The sequence below is a fragment of the Ovis canadensis genome, chromosome 21 (assembly GCF_042477335.2).
Source record: "Ovis canadensis isolate MfBH-ARS-UI-01 breed Bighorn chromosome 21, ARS-UI_OviCan_v2, whole genome shotgun sequence".
NCBI classification, from domain to species: domain Eukaryota; kingdom Metazoa; phylum Chordata; class Mammalia; order Artiodactyla; family Bovidae; genus Ovis; species Ovis canadensis.
The window spans coordinates 24,106,875-24,132,955 of NC_091265.1; the positions used below are offsets into that span (position 1 = coordinate 24,106,875).

General features: G+C 37.0%; 1 protein-coding gene across 1 annotated transcript in view; it reads right to left on the bottom strand.

Annotated features, from left to right (window-relative positions):
* The window catches only part of TMEM135 (transmembrane protein 135), a 268,804-nt gene that overhangs the window by 65,269 nt on the left and 177,454 nt on the right, over nucleotides 1-26,081 (bottom strand). Inside the window, exon 6 of the mRNA XM_069564786.1 lies at nucleotides 16,235-16,281. Within this exon, the coding sequence (XP_069420887.1) occupies nucleotides 16,235-16,281 (47 nt within the window). The remainder of the gene's footprint in view (nucleotides 1-16,234; nucleotides 16,282-26,081) is intronic.

The following is a 26,081-nucleotide window of genomic DNA, read 5'->3' on the forward strand; positions in this document are numbered from 1 at the left end:
AAATTAAGGAAACAATTCCATTCACCATTGCAATGAAAAGAATAAAATACTTAGGAATATATCTACCTAAAGAAACTAAAGACTTATATATAGAAAACTATAAAACACTGATGAAAGAAATCAAAGAGGACACTAATAGATGGAGAAATATACCATGTTCATGGATTGGAAGAATCAATATAGTGAAAATGAGTATACTACCCAAAGCAATTTACAAATTCAATGCAATCCCTATCAAGCTATCAGCCACATTTTTCACAGAACTAGAACAAATAATTTCAAGATTTGTATGGAAATACAAAAAACCTTGAATAGCCAAAGCAATCTTGAGAAAGAAGAATGGAACTGGAGGAATCAACTTGCCTGACTTCAGGCTCTACTACAAAGCCACAGTCATCAAGACAGTATGGTACTGGCACAAAGACAGACATATAGATCAATGGAACAAAATAGAAAGCCCAGAGATAAATCCACACACATATGGACACCTTATCTTTGACAAAGGAGGCAAGAATATACAATGGAGTAAAGACAATCTCTTTAACAAGTGGTGCTGGGAAAACTGGTCAACCACTTGTAAAAGAATGAAACTAGATCACTTCCTAACACCACACCCAAAAATAAATTCAAAATGGATTAAAGATCTAAATGTAAGATCAGAAACTAAAACTCCTAGAGGAGAACATAGGCAAAACACTCTCAGACATAAATCACAGCAGGATCCTCTATGATCCACCTCCCAGAATTCTGGAAATAAAAGCAAAAATAAACAAATGGGATCTAATTAAATTAAAAGCTTCTGCACAACAAAGGAAAATATAAGCAAGGTGAAAAGACAGCCTTCTGAATGGGAGAAAATAATAGCAAATGAAGCAACTGACAAACAACTAATCTCAAAAATATATAAGCAACTTATGCAGCTCAATTCCAGAAAAATAAATGACCCAATCAAAAAATGGGCCAAAGAACTAAATAGACATTTCTCCAAAGAAGACATACAGATGGCTAACAAACACATGAAAAGATGCTCAACATCACTCATTATTAGAGAAATGCAAATCAAAAAACCACAATGAGGTACCACTTCACACCAGTCAGAATGGCTGTGATCCAAAAATCTGTAAGCAATAAATGCTGGAGAGGGTGTGGAGAAAAGGGAACCCTCCTACACTGTTGGTGGGAATGCAAACTAGTACAGCCACTATGGAGAACAGTGTGGAGATTCCTTAAAAAATTGCAAATAGAACTACCTTATGACCCAGCAATCCCACTGCTGGGCATACACACCGAGGAAACCAGAATTGAAAGAGACACATGTACCCCAATGTTCATCGCAGCACTGTTTATAATAGCCAGGACATGGAAACAACCTAGATGTCCATCAGCAGATGAATGGATAAGAAAGCTGTGGTACATATACACAATGGAGTATTACTCAGCCATTAAAAAGAATTCATTTGAATCAGTTCTGATGAGATGGATGAAACTGGAGCCGATTATACAGAGTGAAGTAAGCCAGAAAGAAAAACACCAATACAGTATACTAACACATATATATGGAATTTAGGAAGATGGCAATGACGACCCTGTATGCAAGACAGGGAAAGAGACACAGATGTGTATAATGGACTTTTGGACTCAGAGGGAGAGGGAGAGGGTGGGATGATTTGGGAGAATGACAGTCTAACATGTATACTATCATGTAAGAATTGAATCGCCAGTCTATGTCTGACGCAGGATGCAGCATGCTTGGGGCTGGTGCATGGGGATGACCCAGTGAGATGTTATGGGGAGGGAGGTGGGAGGGGGGTTCATGTTTGGGAACGCATGTAAGAATTAAAGATTTTAAAATTTAAAAAATAAAAAACTAAAAAAAAAAATACTTCATTTGATAACAAAACCTTTCTTTCCCATCCTTATAGGTACTATTTCAGCTTTTCCAAATAATAAAAAAGCAACAAATTTTTGAGGCCTATATTCTTTCAAGGTGAAAGCCACATTAGTCCAGGTCACACTCATTCACACAATTCTTCTAATAATAAAATGTAATAAAGGCTATAAGAGATGTATGCTAAAATCCCAAAGGCATAGATAATAACTTCAACTAAGTGATGAAAAACTTGAATGATGTTTAAATTGTTAGGTCCTAGGTAATTTCCATAGGATTGGCCAACTGTAATTAATCTCCCTACGTGATTCACACCAGTAGAAACATGATTCATACCAGAAGAAACTGCTGGTGATTTTACAAGACGAGATGAGTCTCATCTTTCGTAAGAATCCCTGAAAATATCTTATAATGACCCCCTGCAAGGAAGGCTCATCCAAAATATCAGAAATGGCAATGATCCAATCCAAAAGGCATTTTTTAACACTCAAGGAAGAAACAGAAGTCAAGATAGCAATTATGCTTCTGATACTAGAACTTGATGTTTTTGTGATAGAAGTCAGACAAGATAAGCTCAACTGCCCTCCATCATGTAACTCTGAATATCATTCTTCCTCTGAACATGCCTAAAGAGCTCAAACCCATAAGAATTACATACTCCATTTCAGTGAACAAATCACTTCAGAAAGCATTTCAGGGCAGATGGGATTCACAGGTCCTGGAAGGTAACAAGCGAAGTACCCTCTAAGGCCTGAGGACCCAAAGCTATGTTCTTTTATTCTGCGTTTTAGGAGGACAGCGCTCAGTCACCAGCAAGGCCCCACCAGGACAAAGAGGCTCTGTGATTGACACGAGAATACAAAAAAAAGGGAGGACACCCACTTCTTCCTTCCTCTAGGGAAGACTCCGACTGAAATTTTAGAACTTAAAAGCTTCTCCCATTTCCACTCGCTCACCTTGCAAGTAAACACCTTCCTGGTTCAGTGACTCAGTCACACATTGAAACAGAATCTGTGCTGAAAATTGATAATGGTAGAAAAACATTGTTCTACTGTGAATTTCAGCTCATGACAGCTGTGATGTCCCAGTAAGCTATCACTGAACTGGCGTAGCATGAAAAGCAGTCCCCATACATGGATGTGTTATTTGAAGCTCTAAGGATACAGACTGGAATAAATCCAGATAGTCCCAGTTTTCACTATCTGTGATTTTATTTTAAGAAACATCTAGAAAAGATCATGAAAGAGGAAAAATACGAAATGATATTATACAAATATTTCAATTTACTTCTATGCCCTGCTACTTATTTCAATAATTTTCTATGTTAAGGGCAGTGATTCTGAAACACCACCCCCAAAATAAACAGAAAATACAGCAAAATTATTCTTTAAAATATCATCAATATCAATATATAATCAAATATAATCTATGAAATATATACTCAAAATATAATCAGGTTGAGATGTGATAATTTATATTTTCAAAGACTATAAATATAATTTCCATTCAAACTAAAATGGAATGCATTAGCAGTGGACTTCATAGATATTTAAAGTGCATTCTGGTGATCACAGTCTTTAAATGGTGATGTATGACATTTTATTTTGATCAGCGGTAATGCATCAGACTTACACTTGAGAATATATTCACTAAAAGCCGAAACATTTCAGGCAAATCAATTTATTTCTATTCTCCAATCTTTTTTCCTCCAGTCAGTAAGCATGTCTGTTATTATACCTCTACATATATTTCTGAAATCAGTCTTAGATTTTTTAAAAACTGTACTCTTCAAATGTTACTACCAAGTAAAAGGGCTTTGGACAGCAAGGAGATCAAACCAGTCAGTCCTAAAGGAAATCAACCCTAAATACTCTTTGGAAGGACTGGCGCTGAAGCTGAAGCTCCAATATTTTGGTCACCTGATGCCAAGGGCCAACTCATTAGAAAAGACCCTATCTGGGAAGGATTGAGGGCAGAAGGAGAAGATGGCAGCAGCAGATGAGATGGCTGGATGGCATCACCGATGCAGTGGAGAAAAACTTGGGCAAGCTCTGGGAGACAGTGAGGGACAGGGAGGCCTGGCACGCCACAGTTCATGGGGCTGCGAAGAGTTGGACATAACTGAGCAAGTGAACAACAGCCAAGTAGAAAACACCCAAACTCGTAAGCATCAGAGGCAAATTTGAGCCTTATTAGGACAGTGTTGTAATAATGACCTCATACCTGTCTGTGACTTCCACTGTAGCTTCCTCATTGCTACCCGTCTAATTCTAAAGGGCCTCAGAACTAAGAATATGTGTATTTTTTTTAATATAAATTTATTTTAATTGGAGGTTAATTACTTTACAATATTGTATTGGTTTTGCCATACATCAACATGAATCCACCACAGGTATACACGTGTTCCCCATCCTGAAACCCCCTCCCTCTTCCCTCCCTGTACCATCCCTCTGTGCCATCTCAGTGCACCAGTCCCAAGCATCCAGTATCATGCATCGAACCTGGACTGGCGATTCGTTTCATATATAATATTATACATGTTTCAATGCCATTCTCCCAAATCATCCCACCCTCTCCCTCTCCCTCAGAGTCCAACAGACTGTTCTATACATCTGTGTCTCTTTTGCTATCTTGCATACAGGGTTATCATTACCATCTTTCCAAATTCCATATATATGCGTTAGTATACTGTATTGGTGTTTTTCTTTCTGGCTTACTTCACTCTGTATAATAGGCTCCAGTTTCATCCACCTCATTAGAACTGATTCAAATGTATTCTTTTTAATGGCTGAGTAATACTCCATTGTGTATATGAACCACAGCTTTCTTATCCATTCATCTGCTGATGGACATCTAGGTTGTTTCCATGTCCTGGCTATTATAAACAGTGCTGTGATGAACACTGGGGTACACGTGTCTCTTTCAATTCTGGTTTCCTCAGTGTGTATGCCCAGCGGTGGGACTGCTGAGTCATAAGGCAGTTCTATTTCCAGTTTTTTAAGGAATCTCCACACTGTTCTCCATAGTGGCTGTACTTTAAACTGCAGTTCTGACAGTTCTGGAAAGAGGTGGCAAGCTTTGCGGTACACTGGTCCATCATCCTCCATGGGGGCACTCCTCCCTAAGATACACCTTAGAACAAGACAAGTCTCCTGATGCTCTCTCTCAGTATATGACCACGTGCCCACAAAAACAGTAACATCCCTGAGAGGTGAAACACGGAGGAAAGTACTGCTTTTCACACAAGAAACACCATGCCACTGTGCAGTGAAGATCTATTTCCAGGTCAGATTTTTTAAAATAATAGCTTAATGGATAAAACTAGCATACAACTCACTATTCAAAGTGAATCATTCAATGAGTTATTAATATATTCACAGAATTGTGTCACCATTATCTTAATTACTTTTAGAATATTTTCAACACCATAAAAAAGAAATACCAATTAGTATTCATTCCCCATAAGTCCCCTAGCCACAGGCAATACAAATCTACTTTCTATCTCTCTGGATTTGCCTGTTCTGGATATTTCCTATAGATGGAATTATACAATATATAATCTTTATAGTTCAGAATTAAATAATAAATATAGCTAGCATTTACTGGGAGTTCACCATGTGGCAGTCATTTAATACTCACAGTAATCCCATGAGGTAAGTACTGTTATTGTCATCACTTTAAGATGAAAAACCTGAGGCCCAGAGAGGCTGAGCAACTGATCCACGATCACAAAGATCTTAGATGGACGAGGGGTCTGAACTGACACCGTCTGGCTCCAGAGTTCATGCTTTTAACCAACTCTGCTATCCTAGAGTACCGCTTCATTAGCTCGAGGAAAACGCCAGCAGATAATAATGGAAACAGAGACCCAGGCAGGAAAACAGCAGTGAATTCCAGCACTCCTTATAACTGGTAAAACAAGCAGTTAAAACTTCATCGCTTCCAAGCTGAGTGCTTGCATCAGCAAAGTCCAGTCTAAGAACTTTCTATGATCAGTAATAACTGTCAATTTCAGTCATGAAAATAAAGTTGCAACAAGGTTTTGAAAGGCAACTGACCACTTCTGACCTGATTGTGTCCCATTAAGTCCTTACTTTAGTAATTGCATTTTCAGTTCATACCATTTCTCCATTCACTATTACCGTCTGCCTTCTAACAAAACCAATAAACATTCATGTATGTTAAAATTTTTCAGTGGTTTCTTTCTCTAGGCATGGGTATCTCAAAGCCTAACAGGAAAACAGAGACTTGCCACAACTTTCATCCAAAGATGGAGCCCATTCACTGAAGAGGCAGAATAATTTTCTCCTCCCAAAAGTAGAGTCAGATAACAGTCATAAGCTTTGCATTCTCAGAGGAAGTGATTCACAACATTTATGAACCCATGTTTCCTATTTGCTTTGAAGAAAGCAACATTCTCCATACTGTCTCTTTTCATAAGACAGGTTTTGTTATTTTTCGGTAAGCTGACTGGTTTTATTTGCCAATTAGGTCAGTACCTTGTTTCACCTGCATGTATCTTTTGAGGAACGCTGGTTTCACAAGTCCATGTCAACTGACTAACAATTTATCTTTCAGGAATGACAATGAATTCAGGAAACCATAAAAAGCATTAGATTTTTCTATTTCCCATTATTTCTATCTATCAGTCGTCCTTCACTTAAACTGTGTGAAGCCTTCAAACAGAGCTTGGATTTCCTCCCGGTTGGTTGTTGATCATGATATCTCTCAGATAAGTAGGTTTCACAATCTAGCCATGTATGGTTCTTCTGTGTATTCTTGCCACCTCTTCTTAATATCTTCTGCTTCTGTTAGGTCCATACCATTTCCGTCCTTTCTTGAGCCCATCTTTGCATGAAATGTTCTCTTGGTATCTCTAATTGTCTTGAAGAGATCTCTAGTCTTTCCCATTCTGTTCTTTTCCTCTATTTCTTTGCACTGATCACTGAAAAAGGCTTTCTTATGTCTTCTTGCTATTCTTTGGAGCTCTGCATTCAGATGCTTATATCTTTCCTTTTCTCCTTTGCTTTTTGCCTCTCTTCTTTTCACAGCTATTTGTAAGGCCTCCCCAGACAGCAATTTTGCTGTTTTGCATTTCTTTTCCATGGGGATGGTCTTGATCCCTGTCTCCTGTTCAATGTCATGAATACACAGAAGACCTGTACAAAAAAGATCTTCACAACCCGGATAATCACAATGGTGTGATCACTCATCTAGAGCCAGACATCCTGGAATGTGAAGTCATGTGGGCCTTAGAAAACATCACTATGAACAAAGCTAGGGGAGGTGATGGAATTCCCATAGAGCTATTTCAAATCCTAAAAGATGATGCTGTGAAAGTGCTGCACTCAATATGCCAGCAAATGTGGAAAACTCAGCAATGGCCACAGGACTGGAAAAGGTCAGTTTTCATTCCAATCCCAAAGAAAGGCAATGCCAAAGAATGCTCAAACTACCACACAATTGCACGCATCTCACATGCTAGTAAAGTAATGCTCAAAATTCTCCAAGCCAGGCTTCAGCAATATGTGAACCATGAACTGCCTGATGTTCAAGCTGGTTTTAGAAAAGGCAGAAGAATCAGAGATCAAACTGCCAACATCCACGGAATCATGGAAAAAGCAAGAGAGTTTCAGAAAAACATCTACTTCTGCTTTATTAACTATGCCAAAGCCTTTGACTGTGTGGATCACAAGAAACTGTGGAAAGTTCTGAAAGAGATGGGAATACCAGACCACCTGACCTGCCTCTTGAGAAATCTGTATGCAGGTCAGGAAGCAACAGTTAGAACTGGACATGGAACAACAGACTGGTTCCAAATAGGAAAAGGAGTATGTCAAGGCTGTATATTGTCACCCTGCTTATTTAACTTCTATGCAGAGTACATCATGAGAAACGCTGGACTGGAAGAAACACAAGCTGGAATCAAGATTGCCAGGAGAAATATCAATAACCTCAGATATGCAGATGACACCACCCTTATGGCAGAAAGTGAAGAGGAACTAAAACGCCTCTTGATGAAAGTGAAAGAGGAGAGCAAAAAAGTTGGCTGAAAGCTCAACATTCAGAAAACGAAGATCATGGCATCTGGTTCCATCACTTCATGGGAAATAGATGGGAAAACAGTGGAAACAGTGTCAGACTTTATTTTGGGGGGCTCCAAAATCACTGCAGATGGTGACTGCAGCTATGAAATTAAAAGACACTCCTTGGAAGAAAAGTTATGATCAACCTAGACAGCATATTCAAAAGCAGAGACATTACTTTGCCGACTAAGGTCCGTCTAGTCAAAGCTATGGTTTTTCCAGTAGTCATGTATGGATGTGAGAGTTGGACTGTGAAGAAGGCTGAGCGCCAAATAATTGATGATTTTGAACTGTGGTGTTGGAGAAGACTTTTGAGAGTCCCTTGGACTGCAAGGAGATCCAACCAGTCCATTCTGAAGATCAGCCCTGGGATTTCTTTGGAAGGAATGATGCTAAAACTGAAACTCCAGTACTTTGGCCACCTCATGAGAAGAGCTGACTCATTGGAAAGACTCTGATGCTGGGAGGGATTGGGGGCAGGAGGAGAAGGGGACGACAGAGGATGAGATGGCTGGATGGCATCACGGGTTCAATGGACGTGAGTCTGAGTGAACTCCAGGAGTTGGTGATGGACAGAGAGGCCTGGCCTGCTGCGATTCATGGGATTGAAAAGAGTCGGACACGACTAAGCAACTGAACTGAACTGAACTGAACTGAGCCATGTATGTAGAAATTTTGGACTGGATCCTAGACCATTTTTCTTTTCTTCCCATTCCCCAATGTACCAATCTCTCTTGCTTGTGCAATCTTCTTTTATCCCCTTAAGCTTTCTCATAATCTAGCTTATCTTGATGAGCTTCGCAAGTGCTTGTGGTAAAGAATCCGCCTGCCAATGCAGGGGATATAAGAGGCGTGGGTTTGATCCCTGGGTCGGGAAGATCCCTTGGAGGAGGGCATGACAACCGACTCCAGTATCCTTGCCTGGAGAATCCCATGGACAGAGGAGCCTGGCAGGCTACAGTCCATGGGATCACAAAACGTCAGACACGACTGAAGCAACTGAGCACGCACACAGCATCTCTCTTACCTAAATAAATAAATAAAGAAGGAAAGCAAAAGAAAAACCCTTAATTCTATGACAATTTTCCCCCATCTTTCTCTTCTCAAACTCATTCTGCTTCGACAGCTCACATTTTTTGCATTTTCTTTTTTTTTGGTTGTGCAGTGCAGCTTGCAGAATCTTAAGTTCTCTAACGAGGGACTGAACTCAGAGTCTCAGAAGTTGGAGCTTGGAGTCCAAACCACTGGACTGCCATTTTCTTTTATTTATTTAAAAAGTGTTTCTCAACTTTATTGAGAAATAATGGACAGATATCACTGTATTTAGAAGTACATAACATGGCACATTTATTTCTCAATCTATTATTTCAACTCAACTACAGAAATTTCGCAACAGGTTACCACTGAAATTTCTCAACCAGGTTGCTAGAGCAAATGAGCACTTCTTTAACCCTTATATTACTGGATATATCTACAGCATTAAAAGTAAATATAGTCTCATTCCTCTAATTCTCTATTTTAATTAACTATCTTCCTTAAGTTTAAAACCAACAAACCCTTCTCAACTCTATTTTTACTAAAATAACAATTACTGTGCTAGGTGCTCACATGTATTAGTCCAGTGGTCTTTCACACTGCTAGCAGTTATCCATTATTGGGGCAAAACAGCTTTTAAAACAAATGAAACAAATTAGAATGGAAACTATCCGAATGTTTACAAGTAGTAAGGTTATATATTATCCAGGGAAATTTATGTGTGTATATGTATAGTCACTGGAGAAGGCAATGGCACCCCACTCCAGTACTCTTGCCTGGAAAATCCCATGGGTGGAGGAGCCTGGTAGGCTGCAGTCCATGGGGTCGCTAAGAGTTGGACACGACTGAGCAACTTCACTTTGACTTCATTTTCATACATTGGAGAAGGAAATGGCAACCCACTCCAGTGTTCTTGCCTGGAGAATCCCAGGGACGACGGAGCCTGGTGGGCTGCCATCTCTGGGGTCGCACAGAGTCGGACACGACTGAAGCGACTTAGCAGCAGCAGCAGCATGCAGAGTCACAATTTAAAATACAATTCTTGTTCTGAGTGACATCCAAAAAAGTTGGAAAGACATTGTTGTTTTATGTAATTCCCACAATCCTACCTATGAGGTCCATATAACAATTTATACTTTTTAATAATGAAAAAGCTGAGGTATACAGAAGTTGTATAATTTGTCCAAAGTCAAATTGCTCATATGACAATCAAGAATAGCCTCTGTTTATCTCATGAACTCCAAATAAATGATATCTGTATTTCCCTATGTGAACGTCTTAAAAGCAAGTCAATCTCAGTGTTTACAAAACTTGTATGCAATTTCCACACGTTTTCTAATATGCTCACTTTTCAGTGTTTTGCTCCTCCTCCTGTTCTAGATAAATTTACTCTTCATCAGGTCATGACCATAACCTTCAACGACGCCCTCACCATTCTCTCCTGAATAATTGCCTTGGTGTCCTCCCATTATCTGGTACTGCTGCTGCTGCTGCTGCTGCTGCTAAGTCGCTTCAGTCGTGTCCGACTCTGTGCGACCCCATAGACGGCAGCCCACGAGGCTCCCCCATCCCTGAGATTCTCTAGGCAAGAACACTGGAGAGAGTTGCCATTTCCTTCTCCAATGCATGAAAGTGAAAAGTGAAAGTGAAGTCGCTCAGTCGTGTCTGAGCAGCCTACCAGGCTCCTCCGTCCATGGGATTTTCCAGGCACCAGTGCCTTCTCCATTATCTGGTACTATATCCCCTCAAAACCTCAATTCACTCTCACTCAGCATTGCTGCAACTGATCTCCTTGAAATAAAAATCTAATTATTTAAGACAAGCTCCCCCAAAGCTGAAAGAAACTCTTAAACTCCAAATGCCACATATGATTTTCTAGATTGGATTTTTGTGTCATTTTAGATAATAATTTAAAAATACAGAAACTTTCTGATATTTAAAGGGTTTTTCAAAAATCAGTAAATGGCTGAAAGACCCAGGTCAAAAGTTTTTACTAGTTGTTATTTCAAAAATATTAAGTTTATGTAAACAGATTCAAAGACAATCAGAAACATCTTTTACTCGAGAACTGTAGGGTGTCCAATCAATAAATAGTGTCTTTTTCTTAAAAAAAAAAAAAAACTACATCCATACGTTGAGACTAATGAAATATTATAGTTTATTAATGTTGGCCTTCACAAAATAGTGCAAATTCATGGACTAGCAGTCATCAAAACTGTTCCTAAATATGTATAAAACACAACCACAATAAACTTTAATTTGCACTGGTTTTTAACTAAAAATCCAATGTTTATAGCAGATTAACATACGTCTGCTGTGAATCAGTCATATATGGTCTGTGAATTATCTGCTATGACAACAAGTCTGAGCTGTTCAATCTACATGTTTAAACAAATTGTTGGACTTGTTGTTGCCTTTGCATAGGCAGGTGGAAAGAATTTCTAGCTAGGTACTCACTAAGATGGGACCCAAGTTGTCATAATATGCTTTACGATACTATTTTAAATTAAAGAAAAATGAAACTGGATTACTTCATTTTTAAAAAAGATTAATGTTCTTTATACACAGATCACTAATGTTGACAATAAAACAGGCAAAATAACGTTTAACAGTTGTGAGCAGGATTAAGCATAATAGTTTTGTTGCAGTGTCTGTGTTATTGTTGATTTTCTCCTTTGTTTCTTAGTTAAAACAAGAAAGAGCAAGTGGTTCAAAAGAAACTATTTTCTCCACATTGACTGTTGGGAAGATCCTAAGCAAGCCTGAATCAATAATTATGATAAACCCTTTTACTTGAAAAAAAAAAAAACAACTTACATTTCTTTACCCATAAGTACACTCTTGGAAGTAAAGAAATACCCTAAAGAGATGCATTTGACAAAACAGTCTATCAAGTTTTCAAGTATGACTTCTGCTTGGTCTGAATTGATAGTGACAGACATGCTCTCAGGCAAAGTTATGACAATAACATACAAAATTATATAATGCTTAAACAAAAAAGGCACAACTGTTATGAATAATGCCCACTGGAACTGTACAGAGAGGCTTTTTCTTTCAAAACACTCTTCAAAATATTGTACCCCAATTCATATCAACAGACAGCTGGATGGCCAACTGGCTAAGAACTGGAACAAGACTAGAACTTTTTCTTCACATACTACCTTCCCTCCACCCACACCTGTGAAGTGCTCCCAGAATTTCATTCGAATGTAAGCTTTATTTCTAGGGTACCAATTAAAAATCAAGATCACCATGTATGACGGGGTTTTTAAAGTGTCTTTAATATTAACTTCTCATTTTGGTATTAAATCCTTATTTAAATACTTCCTTCTCTGCAATCACCCTCTGTGTTTTTTCATCCTTCTAATTTTATTGAGGCTTTCAATGGCTAAGTCAAAGGTCTTTCTTGGTAAAGGTTGCATTGCGCTTGAAAATATGTGGGTTATTTTCAAATACTTTTCGATAATGATTTCTAACATAATTTCACAGTGAAAAGAGAACAGACTCTGTATGACTTCAATACCTTTAGACCATGAAATTTTCATACCTTGTTTTATGTCCCTGGATATGTTCCAGTGTCTCCTAGTTTATAGTCTATGGGAACTTGAATAGAATTTGTAGCCTACTGTTGTGTGAAAACTGTATAAATCTTAATTATGTTGAATTGATTCAGTGTTTTTCAGGCCTACTATATCCTTTGACCTTTCTGTATATTCATTCTATTAATTTTTGAGAGTTTGATATTGAAACTCCAACTAAAAATCTTAATTTATCTACTTAAAAAAATAACTGTAATAAATAGTGGAACTGTATGTAACTGCTCTGTATTTTCCAAGTTTCCTGTAAATATGATATCACACTTTCATAATTTAAAAAATAAAAAAGATAAAAAGAGACCATGTATGGGATAATGTGAAAAGACCTATACCTATAAAATAACTAAGAGCTATGCAAAAGTAAGATATTTTCACTACATATTTTAATAACCATGGTTTCAATACTATGAACATTCTGTTGTTTTTTAAGTAAATTCACTTTATAACTATCACATCCTATGTCACTTTAAGGAAATACTTATGGAACTACTTCCTAAGTCCTTTCTTTAAAAAAACATAAAATTGGCAAATTTTCTCTGTATTGAAACGGGGTCTCATTTCCCTTTTTTCCATTTATGGGTTAGGATAAAAACACAAGTTGATTCATTTCTAACACAAAATGTTTCCCTTATCCTCTTCTTAGTAAAGGTTACCATAAATGGAATCATAGGGACAATATTATTTGATATTTACTGATCTAATTTTATGCAATTAGAATTAAAGTAATTATAAATAAATGGAATAAATAAGTCCTAAGATATCTGTATTTATAATAAAGCTGAATTTCAAAAACAAAATATTCTAATACAATTGGACTTGCTAACTACTAGCTTGTTTGTGCATTCCAAACACATGCTAGAGTTCAGACAAACATATAACACTGTTTTCTTTGGTTGCAGTACATTATAAATGGTTTTATTTTACCATTAACCAAACCTCTTTTGTTGAGTTATTCAAACTAACTTCTGCCAAGAATACTAGGAATTTGGTGATAGTGCTCCTTTTTGGAGAAAAACAACCCCTTTCCTCAGAAAATGGAAAATGTTTATCTTGGCACTAAAACCTTGTATTGAGCCTTCTGGAAAGTATTTTAAATTGTTGTTTTTAACCTAGACTTTGCGACTGAAACAGGAAAAGGTTTCGTAGCTCTGCACCAAAATACGTATTTATAGGGTTGATTTTCCTTCTACACCAAAAATACTAGTTTGATGGCAGCAGTTTTCAAAGTACAATACCCTGAGACCCTGACTAACATTGGGCGCTATCACTATATTCAACACAATTGTTTTCAAACCTCAAAAACTCCTGATGACTAAGAGATGCTAAATGTTGATCAAACACGCTGTCTTACAGTGCCATACTGGGAAGGACTGTTTCACTTAACAACCTGCGTTTGGTAGGAATTCTCACACACACAAAAAAACTTTACTTGACATTGTACTTTCCTCCTATGCAAGCCAAGAAAAGATATGTTTCTAAGTTTTTATCTTTTTTGTACATCTCTCCCACTAGGTATCTTCAGATTAGGCAGAGGATAAAGATAAACTACATGAACTTGTAATACTGTCCGAATAATGCAACTGAATACATTTAAGGTTTTAGAAACTGACAAAATGAAAGTCATTGTTCTCAACTCCCATACCACACCCCTAATTACCAAAATATAAGAAAGCAACCACAGGAGTTGTAAAGTATATATGAAAGTAGGTTAGAAACAGTAGGCCATATGATTCCACAAATGCCCCCAGGTAGCTGCAATGATTTCTCAATCACTAATGGCCGACATAAAATACCATGCACTCCATTATGAATAAGTCCTCTCCACCTTAAAAACTTCATCCATTTTTTCCTTCTAATAGCCTGTCCGTCCTTTACATGAAAAATTAAAATAACATCATTTTATATTTGCACATACCATTTTTTATAATGTCAAAGGAAGTTAAAATTATATCACCATTCTTCAGTTAAGTTCAGTCACTCAGTCCTGTCCAACTCTGTGACCCCATGAATTGCAGCACACCAGGCCTCCATGTCCACCACCAACTCCCAGAGTTCACTCAAACTCACATCTGTTGAGTCTATGATGCCATCTAGCCATCTCATCCTCTGTCGTCCCCTTTTCCTCCTGCCACTAATCCCTCCCAGCATCAGAGTCTTTTCCAATGAGTCAACTCTTCTCATGAGGTGGCCGAAGTACTGGAGTTTCAGCTTCAGCATCAGTCCTTCCAAAGAAATCCCAGGACCAATCTCCTTTAGGATGGACTGGTTGGATCTCCTTACAGTTCAAGGGACTCTCAAAGAGTCTTCTCCAACACCACAGTTCAAAAGCATCAATTCTTCGGTGCTCAGCTTTCTTCACAGTCCAACTCTCACATCCATACATGACCACTGGAAAAACCACAGCCTTGACTAGACGGACCTTTGTTGGCAAAGTAATGTCTCTGCTTTTGAATATGCTATCTTGGTTGGTCATAACTTTTCTTCCACGGAGTAAGCATCTTTTCATTTCATGGCTGCAATCACCATCTGCAGTGATTTTGGAGCCCAAAAAATAAAGTCAGCCACTGTTTCTACTGTTTCCCCATCTATTTCACATGAAGTGATGGGACCAGATGCCATGATCTTCGTTTTCTGAATGTTGAGCTTTAAGCCAACTTTTTCACTCTCCTCTTTCACTTTCATCAAAAGGCTTTTTAGTTCCTCTTCACTTTCTGCCATAAGGGTGGTGTCATCTGCTTATCAAATATATATTAGAACGTTCTAACAGGACATTAGTTGTTTAAACATTCTGCTATGGTTGACTGTCTTATTTAGGTTAAACAAAAAAGATATCTATCAAATACATCTCACTAAAATCCATACCTGTCTTTGTCAATCACTGTGAATTTTAATTTTAAAAGACTTGTACTTTCTGCTGTGATTGAATTCTGCCTATATCATGAAAAATTAAGAAAGAAGTCTATTCAGATGAGTGTAATAAGACTGAAACAAACAGGAATTACTAGCATTACTTCAAATGAAACAGTGGACTCTTCCTAATCAAAAATCTTACTCCCATACTGTTGTGTTTATGCAACAATGACAGACACCATATTTATTGGCATTACAATTTTCAGCCATTCTAACACTCCCCCACACTCCTGAGAGTCTCAGTGCCAATGAAAAATACAACTTTGACATCACAAACTAACTTAATGTTTTACAGAAGGTGATTAGTGTGCTAGGTTACCTTTGCAAAAGACTTAGATTAAGCCCTACCATCACTTTTCTCTCATTTAAATTTGAAATGTTGATTGTTTTATAAAGAGAGTGATGAATATCTAAACTGAGGGCCAAAAAAGCAAAAATTCACTTATCAAGATCTGAGGACTATTAATTTATATATTCAGCTTTCCAAGATGAACTTATAAGCATAATGTGAAAAAAAATCACATCTTCCTTCCCTCTCTTTGTCTCTTCACTAAGAAGCAGTGACTTATCTCTGAGCACTCCAGAAAACAAAACAAATCCAACAAAAAACCATGTCATTTGTGGGGAATAATAATTTAGAAAACACATTAGTTATACAGCTGATTTTAAAGTTACTGAGGAAGAATTTTTTTCTATTAAAGTAAATAGATAGGACATACCTGAAAAAGAACATGTACATGGCAGCTGTGATGCAGAACAAAAGGACCTATAAAAAGGAGATAACACATTACTTGCAAGAGAACACTGACATCATCATTTGTGTGTCTTATCAAACTAAAATGCCCACTATTAAACCTTATACCTGAAGCAATGAAAAGGTGTATAAAACCAGTCATATACATATCACATTCCCTGTCTCTCAAAAAGTTATATCAAGGCATAAATGAGTCTGTATATTTACACATATACAAATAAATAAAACTACATACATTATACAATTTATATGTGTGTATATATATACATATTTAGATGTATAACACTATATATACATGTGTGCATGTATATCGATTCACTAGAGGGTTCAGATCAGTTCAGTTCAGTCGCTCAGTCGTGTCCGACTCCTTGCGACCCCATGAATCACAGCACGCCAGGCCTCCCTATCCATCACCAACTCCCAGAGTTCAATCAAACTCATGTCCATTGAGTCGGTGATGCCATCCAGCCATATCATCCTCTGTCGTCCCCTTCTCCTCCTGCCACTAATCCCTCCCAGCATCAGAGTCTTTTCCAATGAGTCAACTCTTCTCATGAGGTGGCCAGAGTACTGGAGTTTCAGCTTTAGCATCAGTCCTTTCAATGAACACCCAGGACTGATCTCCTTTAGGATGGACTGGTTGGATCTCCCTGCAGTCCAGGGGACTCTCAAGAGTCTTCTCCAACACCACAGTTCAAAAGCATCAATTCTTTGGGGCTCAGCTTTCTTCACAGTCCAACTCTCACATCCATACATGACTACTGGAAAAACCATAGCCTTGACTAGATGGACCTTTGTTGGCAAAGTAATGTCTCTGCTTTTGAATATGCTATCTAGGTTGGTCATAACTTTCCTTCCAAGGAGTAAGCGTCTTTTAATTTTATGGCTGCAGTCACCATCTGCAGTGATTTTGGAGCCCCAAAAAATTAAGTCAGCCACTGTTTCCACTGTTTCCCCACCTATTTCCCATGAAGTGATGGGACCAGTAGAGGGTAACAGGGTTCAAAAAAGAACAGCCAATTGTTAAAATTATATCTAAGAATTCCTGAAGAAGCAATTAACTCAAGAACAAAGACAATGGCTTTTATATAGTGAAGTCAGGAGAAAAATCATAAAGCTTAATAACTATTATTTCAAGATAACCAGATTTGAAAATATAAAACACAGCCCAATTGACAACCAATTATAATCAATAAGAAAGGCCCCTAAAAATATAATCCTCCTGTATGGGATATAGACTCCCTATTAAAAAAAAAAAAAATCCTCTAAAAGCAAGCATCAAAACATATAGGAAATCTGGATTAAAAACACTCCCTTAAAACACATCACACTAAACACAATATACTAAGACGTATATGAAAAGAATCCAAACCCAAATCCTGACCAAAAGCTTAGTTATGCCAAGGAAGTGGATCTCCATAAAACTGTTTTAAATCAATAAAACAGATGTTGCAAAATGTGTTCCAATGTCAACAATAACAGCGTGAATTAAACACAAAAATTAATATCCTCACATCACAGACAAATGACAAGTGAACAGTCATCAACTATTGTTAAAGACTGATCACAAGGAACCACAAAAGCAGTTTTACAAAATAGTGTTCAGCTATTACCAACACAAATTCCAGCTGACCTAAGGAAAATGTAAAAATTTTGCTATTACAAATCAAGCTTGATAGATTTGCCACCTTGGCTTAAGATACGCATTATAAACACAAACTGAGTCACTTAGAGATATATAAGCCTACCAACCCAAAAGAGGATGGGCATCATGCCCTCTGATTTCAAACCATATTTCAAAGCTATAGTAGTTAAAATGGTATGGTATTGGCATAAAAAGAGAACAGAGAATGATACAGAATAAAAGGGCCCAGAAATAAACCCATGCATACATGGTTGATTGGTTTATGATAAAGGAGCCAAGAATACACAACGGGAATACAACAGTCTCTTCAATAAATGGTATTGCAAAAATAGCACAGACACAGGTAACAGAATGAAGCCAGACCACTGTCTTACATCACACACAAAATTAACTTAAAATAGATTACATATTTGAATGTAAGGCCTGAAACCATAAAACTCCCAGAAAACATAGTTGGCAAGCTCCTATACATAGGTCATGGTGATTTTTAAAAATCTGACACCAAAAGCAACAAAAGCAAAAATAAAGTGAGACAGTAAACTAAAAAGTTCAGAAAAACAAAGGTAACCATCAACAAAATGAAAAGGAAACCTACTGAATAGGAGAAAATAATTACAAATTACATAATTGATAAAGGACTAAAATCCAAAATATAAACAGAACTCCTACAACTCAATATCAAAAGAACAAATAATCCAATTTAAAAATGGTCAGAAGATTAAATTTTTCCAAAGAAGACAAATAAATGGCCTACAAATACATGAAAGTATGCTCAACATTAGGGAAATGCAAATCAAAACCATAACACAATATCATCTAACACTTGTTAGAATGGCTATCATCCAAAAGACTAGAAATAACAAGTGTTGATGAGGATATTAAGAAAAGGGAACCCCTGTGTACTGTTGGTGGGAAGGCAAATTGGTGCAGTCACTATGGAAAACAGCATGGAAGCACCTCAAAAAAGTAAAAATAAAACTGCCATATGGTCCAGCAATTCCACGTCCAAGTATTCATCCAAAGAAAATGAAAACACTAACTGGAAACGACATACATGAAGCACTGTTAATAGCCAAGATATGGAAACAACTTACGTGTCCATCAGTAGATGAGTGGAGGATTAAACCGTGGTGTACACAGACACACACACGCACACACAGGTTGGGGGATACTACTCAGCCATAAGAAAGAATGAAATCTTGCCAATTGCAACAACATGGAAGGACCACGAGGACATCAAGCTTTAAGTGAAATAAGTCGGTCAGAGAAAGACAAACATCATATGATCTCTTCCGTGTGGAATGTGAAGGAGGAGGAGGAAGGGAGAAAGAAGAAGGAAGAAAGAGAAATAGAAATTTGAGCTCACAGATACTGAGAACAGATATGTTACAGGAGTGGTGGGAGAAATGGGGCAGCTACATTTTTTTTTTTAGTTTAAATTAATTTTTTAAAAGGATGTGTGTGTTAATCACTTAGTCATGTCCGACTCTTTGTGACCCCATGGACTGTAGCCCTCCAGACCCCCCTGTCCATGGGATACTCCAGGCAAGAATACTGGAGTGCATTGCTATCTCCTTCTCCAGGGGATATTCCTGACCCAGGGATCAAATCCAGGTCCCTTGCACTGCAGGCTGATTCTTTACCATCTGAGCCAAAGGGAAGTCCATCCTTTTAAAAGGATGGGTATCGATTACTACAAAACAAACACTTTTATTAATTTTTTATAAAGTAATATATGAAATCTTTCATTATAAAGTATATCAAATCTAATAACCATGCACACACTCTTCTCTCCTATCTCCTTCTTTTCCTCTCCCAATCTCTCTTGTCTTTAAAAATACCTGATCCATGATGCATAAGGTTCATGTCACTGGTTTTGAAAATGTGACAAAGCATAAAGAATAATTTTCAGTTACTGCTTAATCAGTTATAAATTCCAAGCGAGTTTGTTTACTGGCAATAATTTGCTAGCCAATGATCCACATCAAGAAGCTCAATTTTTATTTCCCTTTCCTTGAATCCCCTTGGGGCAATGCCAAGCTTTCCAGATGCGCAGTATTTCATTCTTTCCCTGCACAAGTCATTATCCCCTCACAAAATCCATTCACAAACCACTCCGGAAGCGTCACACAAGTCCTTCCTAGGTTCTCTATCTTCTCCAAAGAAAATTTCCAAAAGTCTCCCTCCAAATGTATCTATGCTCCATCCTCAGATGCTAGACCTATCTGTGCTCACATGAAACTAACAATTATCTTCATGAATAATACACTTGAAACTGGGAAAGAATATAATGTTTAAGAACTCAAGCTCTGGAATAAGGCAAATAAAGGTTTGAATCTAGTTCTGCGTGACTTTTGATGCTTTCCAATGAGGTGGAAGAACTTGGAGCCTATTACACAGAGTGAAGTCAGTCAGAAAGAGAAAGAGAAAGATCATATATTGATGCATACATATGGAATCTAGAGAGATAGTACTGATGTCCTACTTGCAAGGTAGCAACGGAGATGCAGACATGATGTGTTTTTTATAATTTCCCCTAAAATCTTGGATCCCTTATTTGTAAAGTGATCTACACTTTACACCTCACTTTGAATTGTTGGGAAGATTAAATGAGAAAATACTTGCAGTGTCAGGGATTTAGCAGATTATTTTTATTTTGTTCTGTTATTCATGACAGTGATGTAGATATGAAAACCTCATCCAGAGACAGAGAAACCTGTAAAGGTTTTTAAAACCTTTGTTTAAAAGCAAGTAGACTCTGCCTTTATGAAATCTTCTCAAATCACCAATATTTGAAGTTCACTTTTTTTTTTAATAGTTTTAAGACATGAAAATCTGTGCAAACAGGAGGAAACATGTAAGGGATATTATTAAAGTACAAGTGATCAACTCGTTCGAGAAATATTCCCACATAACATGCACCAGGCACTACTGTAGAACCTAAAACAGTATACAAAATGGACCAAGTCCTTGCCTGTGGAACTCATCTTCTGGTAAGGCAAGAGAAGGTATCAAATTAGTATGTCAGACAGTAATGAATTTTGAAGCAAAGCAAAGTAGGATAAGGAGATAAAGGGATGGTTTTACACAAAGTGGTCAAGGAAGCAAAGACTTGTTAGTAGAGACTCTGAGGAGATGAGGAATAAACAAGGGGACTCTATCAACAGAACCAATGGAAAATATTTTTGAATTTTATTGAGAAAGATGATCAGTATTATTTTTAAAGATGCTAAAGAAAGGACTTCATTGTTAGCAACATACAGTTTTCAAAGTTATTTTTTAATTAATTGTGCTAAATCTGTTCAACACTAACTTCAACAGACTGCTTTTCCAAATAAATGCAAATTGTAGTTGAATGAAGAATATAGTCTCTATGTTTCGAATTATAAAGGTAAAAGGTACTTTAGGTAATGTATTTTTTTTTCATAGTAGGAAACACAGATCCTTAAAAAGCCAGTAATACATCCATGCCTACCCTGTTGGTTGTATCTTGCATTTCCTCTATTAAACAAATATTAGTCAAGTGTTACTGTTTCCATTCTATACAGAAGATATTTAAAAATGATTCTAACCCTCAAAGATCTAACACTGCTCCATAGTTTAATTCTGCAGCTACTTTTCACATGTGTGGCTACTTAAAAATTTTTATAGACATATTGAGGTATAACTGACATTTAATGTGTACAAATTTGTAATTTCTGATATAGGTACACAGCTGTAAAATCAGAATTAAGATAATGAACATATCCTTCACATCCAGAATGGTTTTAACACATTCCTTCATTATCTCTGTAGTAAGACTCTGTGGTGATGTCACCCTTCTCACTCCCATCACTGGCAATTTGTATCTTCTTGTCTTTATTAGTCTATGAATTTATTAATTGTATTGATTTTTATATAAAAAAAAGAGCTTTTACTTAATCAATTTTCTTTTTCCATTTTCTATCTTGTTTACTTAAATTTAATTATTTATTCCTTTTTGTTTGGTTTGATTTTGTTTTCTTAGTTTCTTAAGGGTAGAAATTTAAGCCATTGGTTTAAATTTTTGCTTGTTTTTTCCCCCTATATAGATGTACGATGATATAAATTTCCTCCTAATATCTGATGTGCAAGTATCCTAATTTTATTTTTTTAATTTAAATTTATTTTTTTAATTGGAAGCTAATTACTTTACAATATTGTATTGGTTTCACCATACATCAACATGAATCTGCCATGGTGTACACGTGTTCCCCATCCTGAACTCCCCTCCCGCCTCCCTCCCCGTACCATCCCTCTGGGTTATCCCTATGCAAGAGTCCATTTTTGTTTCATTCAAAATACTTTCTAATATTTGCTTTTGCTCCCTTTTATGATCCATGGCTTACTTCAGTTCAGTTCAGTTCAGTTGCTCAGTCGTGTCCGACTCTTTGTGACCCCATGGACTGCAGCACACCAGGCCTCCCTGTCCATCAGCAACTCCCGGGGTTTACTCAAATTCATGTCCATGACTTCATTAGAAGTGTGTTGTTTGATTTCCAAATACTTGGGGATTTTCAGCTATCTTTTTGTTGTTACTGACTTATTTATTCTACTAGGGTCAGAAAATACTTCATTGGACTTGATTATTCCTAGGTTTATCAAAACTTATTTGATGTCCCAGAATATGTTTTATATGTTTGGTAAATAATCTGTGTGCCTTTTAAAAGAATGTGAATTCAACTGTTGTTGGGCAAGAGTCAAGCTGCTTAACAGTGTTGTTCCAGTCTTATAAACCTTTATTGATTTATCTGTCTACTTGTTCAACAGTTATTGAGACAAAGTATCAAAATATCCTGCTGTAATTATGCAGGTGTCTCCATAATCTCTCCTCACAGTTCTATCAGTTTTTCCTTGGTGTATTCTGAAGCTCTGCTAGCAGGGACGAGGCATTTAGAATTACGCTTACTTTACCATGATGAAATTACCTTCTTTATCTCTGGCATTCTTTGCTTTGAAATCTATTTCATCAGACAGTAATTCCAGCTTTCTTTTGGTTACCATTAGTCTTCCACTCTTTTAATTGATTTGGTCTTTATAGTCAATGCCTAGAGGCATCATATTGCTGTTTCTTGCTTTTTTATCCTGTCTGAAACCTCTACCTCTTCATTTGGCATATTTAGATTGTTTGCATTTAAGATGATTATTGGTAAGTTCAGAACTAAATCTGTCCTCTTGCTATTTTTTCTATAGTTTCTTTTTCATACTTTTATTTATTTATTTTCAGCCGCGCTGGGTCCTGGTGACTGCGGGTGCTATTCTCCACTTGAGGTACACAGGGGCCACTCTCCAGCTGCCGTGTGTGGGTCTCTCTTGTGCAGCACAGGCTCTAGGCGCCCAGGCTTCAGCAGCTGCAGCTTGTGGGCTCACAGCTGCGGCTTCCAGGCTCTAGAGCACAGGCTCAGCTGCTCTGCAGGAGGTGGGATCCTCCCAGACCAGGGACTGAACCTGGCTCTCCTGTCTTGGCAGGAAGATTCTTTACCAGTGAGCTAGCAGAAAAGCCCTCAATAGTTCCTTATCTGTTTCTTTTTTCTTCCTCTGCCTTTTTTGAATCAACTCAGTTTTTTAAAAAGACTCCATCTTCCCTCCATTGTTGGCTTGTTTGTTTGTTTAAAGGCTTTATAGTAAACATCTTTAAATTGATACAGTCTCCATTCAAGTGATATTATACCACTTAACATATAAAATGGAATCCCTCAATAGTATACTTCTGTTTCTTCCCTGTCTCTAACATTTGTGCTATTACTGTCATCCATTATAGTTCTATATATTTTATAGAAAATATATTTTAAATATTTTTCTTAAAAATGTATGTCTAAAAAAGTTCTGACCTTTGTTTTTAAAGTTATTTTTTTCTGGGTATCAATTTCTAGGCGGATGGATCATTTTATTTCAGTAGTTGGCTCAATGAGTACTGCTTCAGTGTCTGCTTAGAATTTGATTAGGAGGTGTCTTAGAGTAGTCTTATTCACGCTTCTTTTACTAGGGCTTCATTAAATTTCTTTGATCTGTGTATTTATAGTTTTCATCAAATTAGAAAATTTTTAATCATAGTTACATGAAATATATTTTCTCCCTCTCCCTTTCCTCTTTGGGAACTCCAATTATTATACAGTAGGTCACCTAAAGTAGTTCCACAACTCAGTAATTTTCTATTTTGCAAAAAAAAAAACAAAACACCCTTTATTCTCCATGATTCATTTTGGATCATTTCTGTTCTTATGTCTTCAAGTTCAATATTTTCTTCTGTAATGTATAATATGTTATTAATGCCACCCAGTAAATTTTACACATGTAATTATTATAGCATAATTAGAAATTTGATTTGATTTTTTCCATGTCTCTAACTCTTGTGAAACTTATACAGAATTCACTTATAACAATGCTTTCTAATGTCACTGCCTGCCAACTAACAGCTTTTGTCAGTTCTCATTAAGTATTAATTGATTATCTCCTCATTACAGGTCAACTCAACTGTTCTCGTTTCTTACTGCATGCCTGGTCATTCTGATTGGATATCACACATTCTGAATTTCACCTTGATGGATGTTGGATATTTCTGTATGCTCATAAATCTTGAGTTTTGTTCTTGGTCACAGTTATTTGGAAACAGTTAAATCCTTTAATGACTTGCTCTTAAGATATTTTAGGAGGGTGTGGGGTAGTGCTCAACTTAGGACTAATTATTCCTAATGGCTGAGATAAGACCCTTAATGTGTCCTCCACCCAGTGCGCCACATGAATCTTGAGATTTTCCAGGCTGGCTGATAGGAACAGACACTATGCCTACTGCTATTTGAATGCCAAGCACTCAATTAAGCACTTCTAATCCTTTCAGGTCATTCTTTCTTTGACCTGGGGTATCTTCCTCATGTACATACCCTAATCAATAACCAGCTGAATACCTTCCTCTCTTATCTTCAGTGGACTCCATCCAGCAGTGGATACCATAACAGACAAGCAGTTACAGACATATCCATAACTGCAAAAAGTTCTATTAGACCTGTCTGGCTAGTAAATGACATGTCCACTATGCATTGTTGTAATGCTACCCTTAACATATTCTAACTGGCTGTAAAGTGTGCATCTCCACACATCTATTTTTATACTTTACATTTTTACGTCTAAATTGACACACAAAATAATCATATCACAGTTTACTCATCTGTGGAAATAATACAATATTAACTATTACACAGATTGTAAGCGTTGAGTGAGATAACATACATAAAGCCGAACAGAATGACCAGTACATCAAAGATGCTCAAGGAATGGTAACTACTGACAAGAAATAATTCCTCGATAATTCCCTTCCATTTCACAATAATTGTACAATATACTTAAACAGGATAAGTGCTTTTGAAATTGCTATTATCACTTTGATTTTTTTTAATTCAAAAAATAATGAAGGGTGTAATACAACATGAATGAACCTCAAAAAAACTATTTAAGTGAAGGAAGCCAGTTACAAAAGACCACATGTTGCATGACACCATTTATCTGAAATTTCAGAATAGACAAATGTCCTTACAGCAAGTAGGACTATGGCTGTCTAGAGCTAGAGGAGTGAGGGCTGATGGAGTTTGTCCATGGTATATGGTTTCTTCAGGGGTCGATGAAAATATTCCAAAATTAGACCACATGGAGACGCACACAGTTCTGTAAACATACTAAAAAACCCACGGAATTGACACTTTTATAGCATGTAATATATCTCAAAAACACTTAAAACTTTAAAAAAATTGACACGTATACTTGAGAGAAACAAAAACTCAAACTGAATGACAAAAATACAATGAACAGAAAGTTCCCTTATATTCTAGAGCTCCGGTATTCTGTCTGTATAGAGTTGTGTGGGTGTGTCCGTGTATGCGTGTGTACATTTGTGCAAAGATACATGCCAAATAAAGACACTCTTTTATACTTTTTAAGTTCACACACATATACACAGAGGAATGCTAAGGTTTATTTAAATAGTCTGTGAATAAATAGATTGGAGGCAAAATATACTGAATATCAAAGTAAACATTGTAAACTTGCACCCATATCTCTGGAGGTAAATCCTTAGAATTGAATTCACTGTATCAAAGATAGGTGCATTTTTAATTCTGATATACTCTCATATCAATGGTATATCAAAGTAGCCATA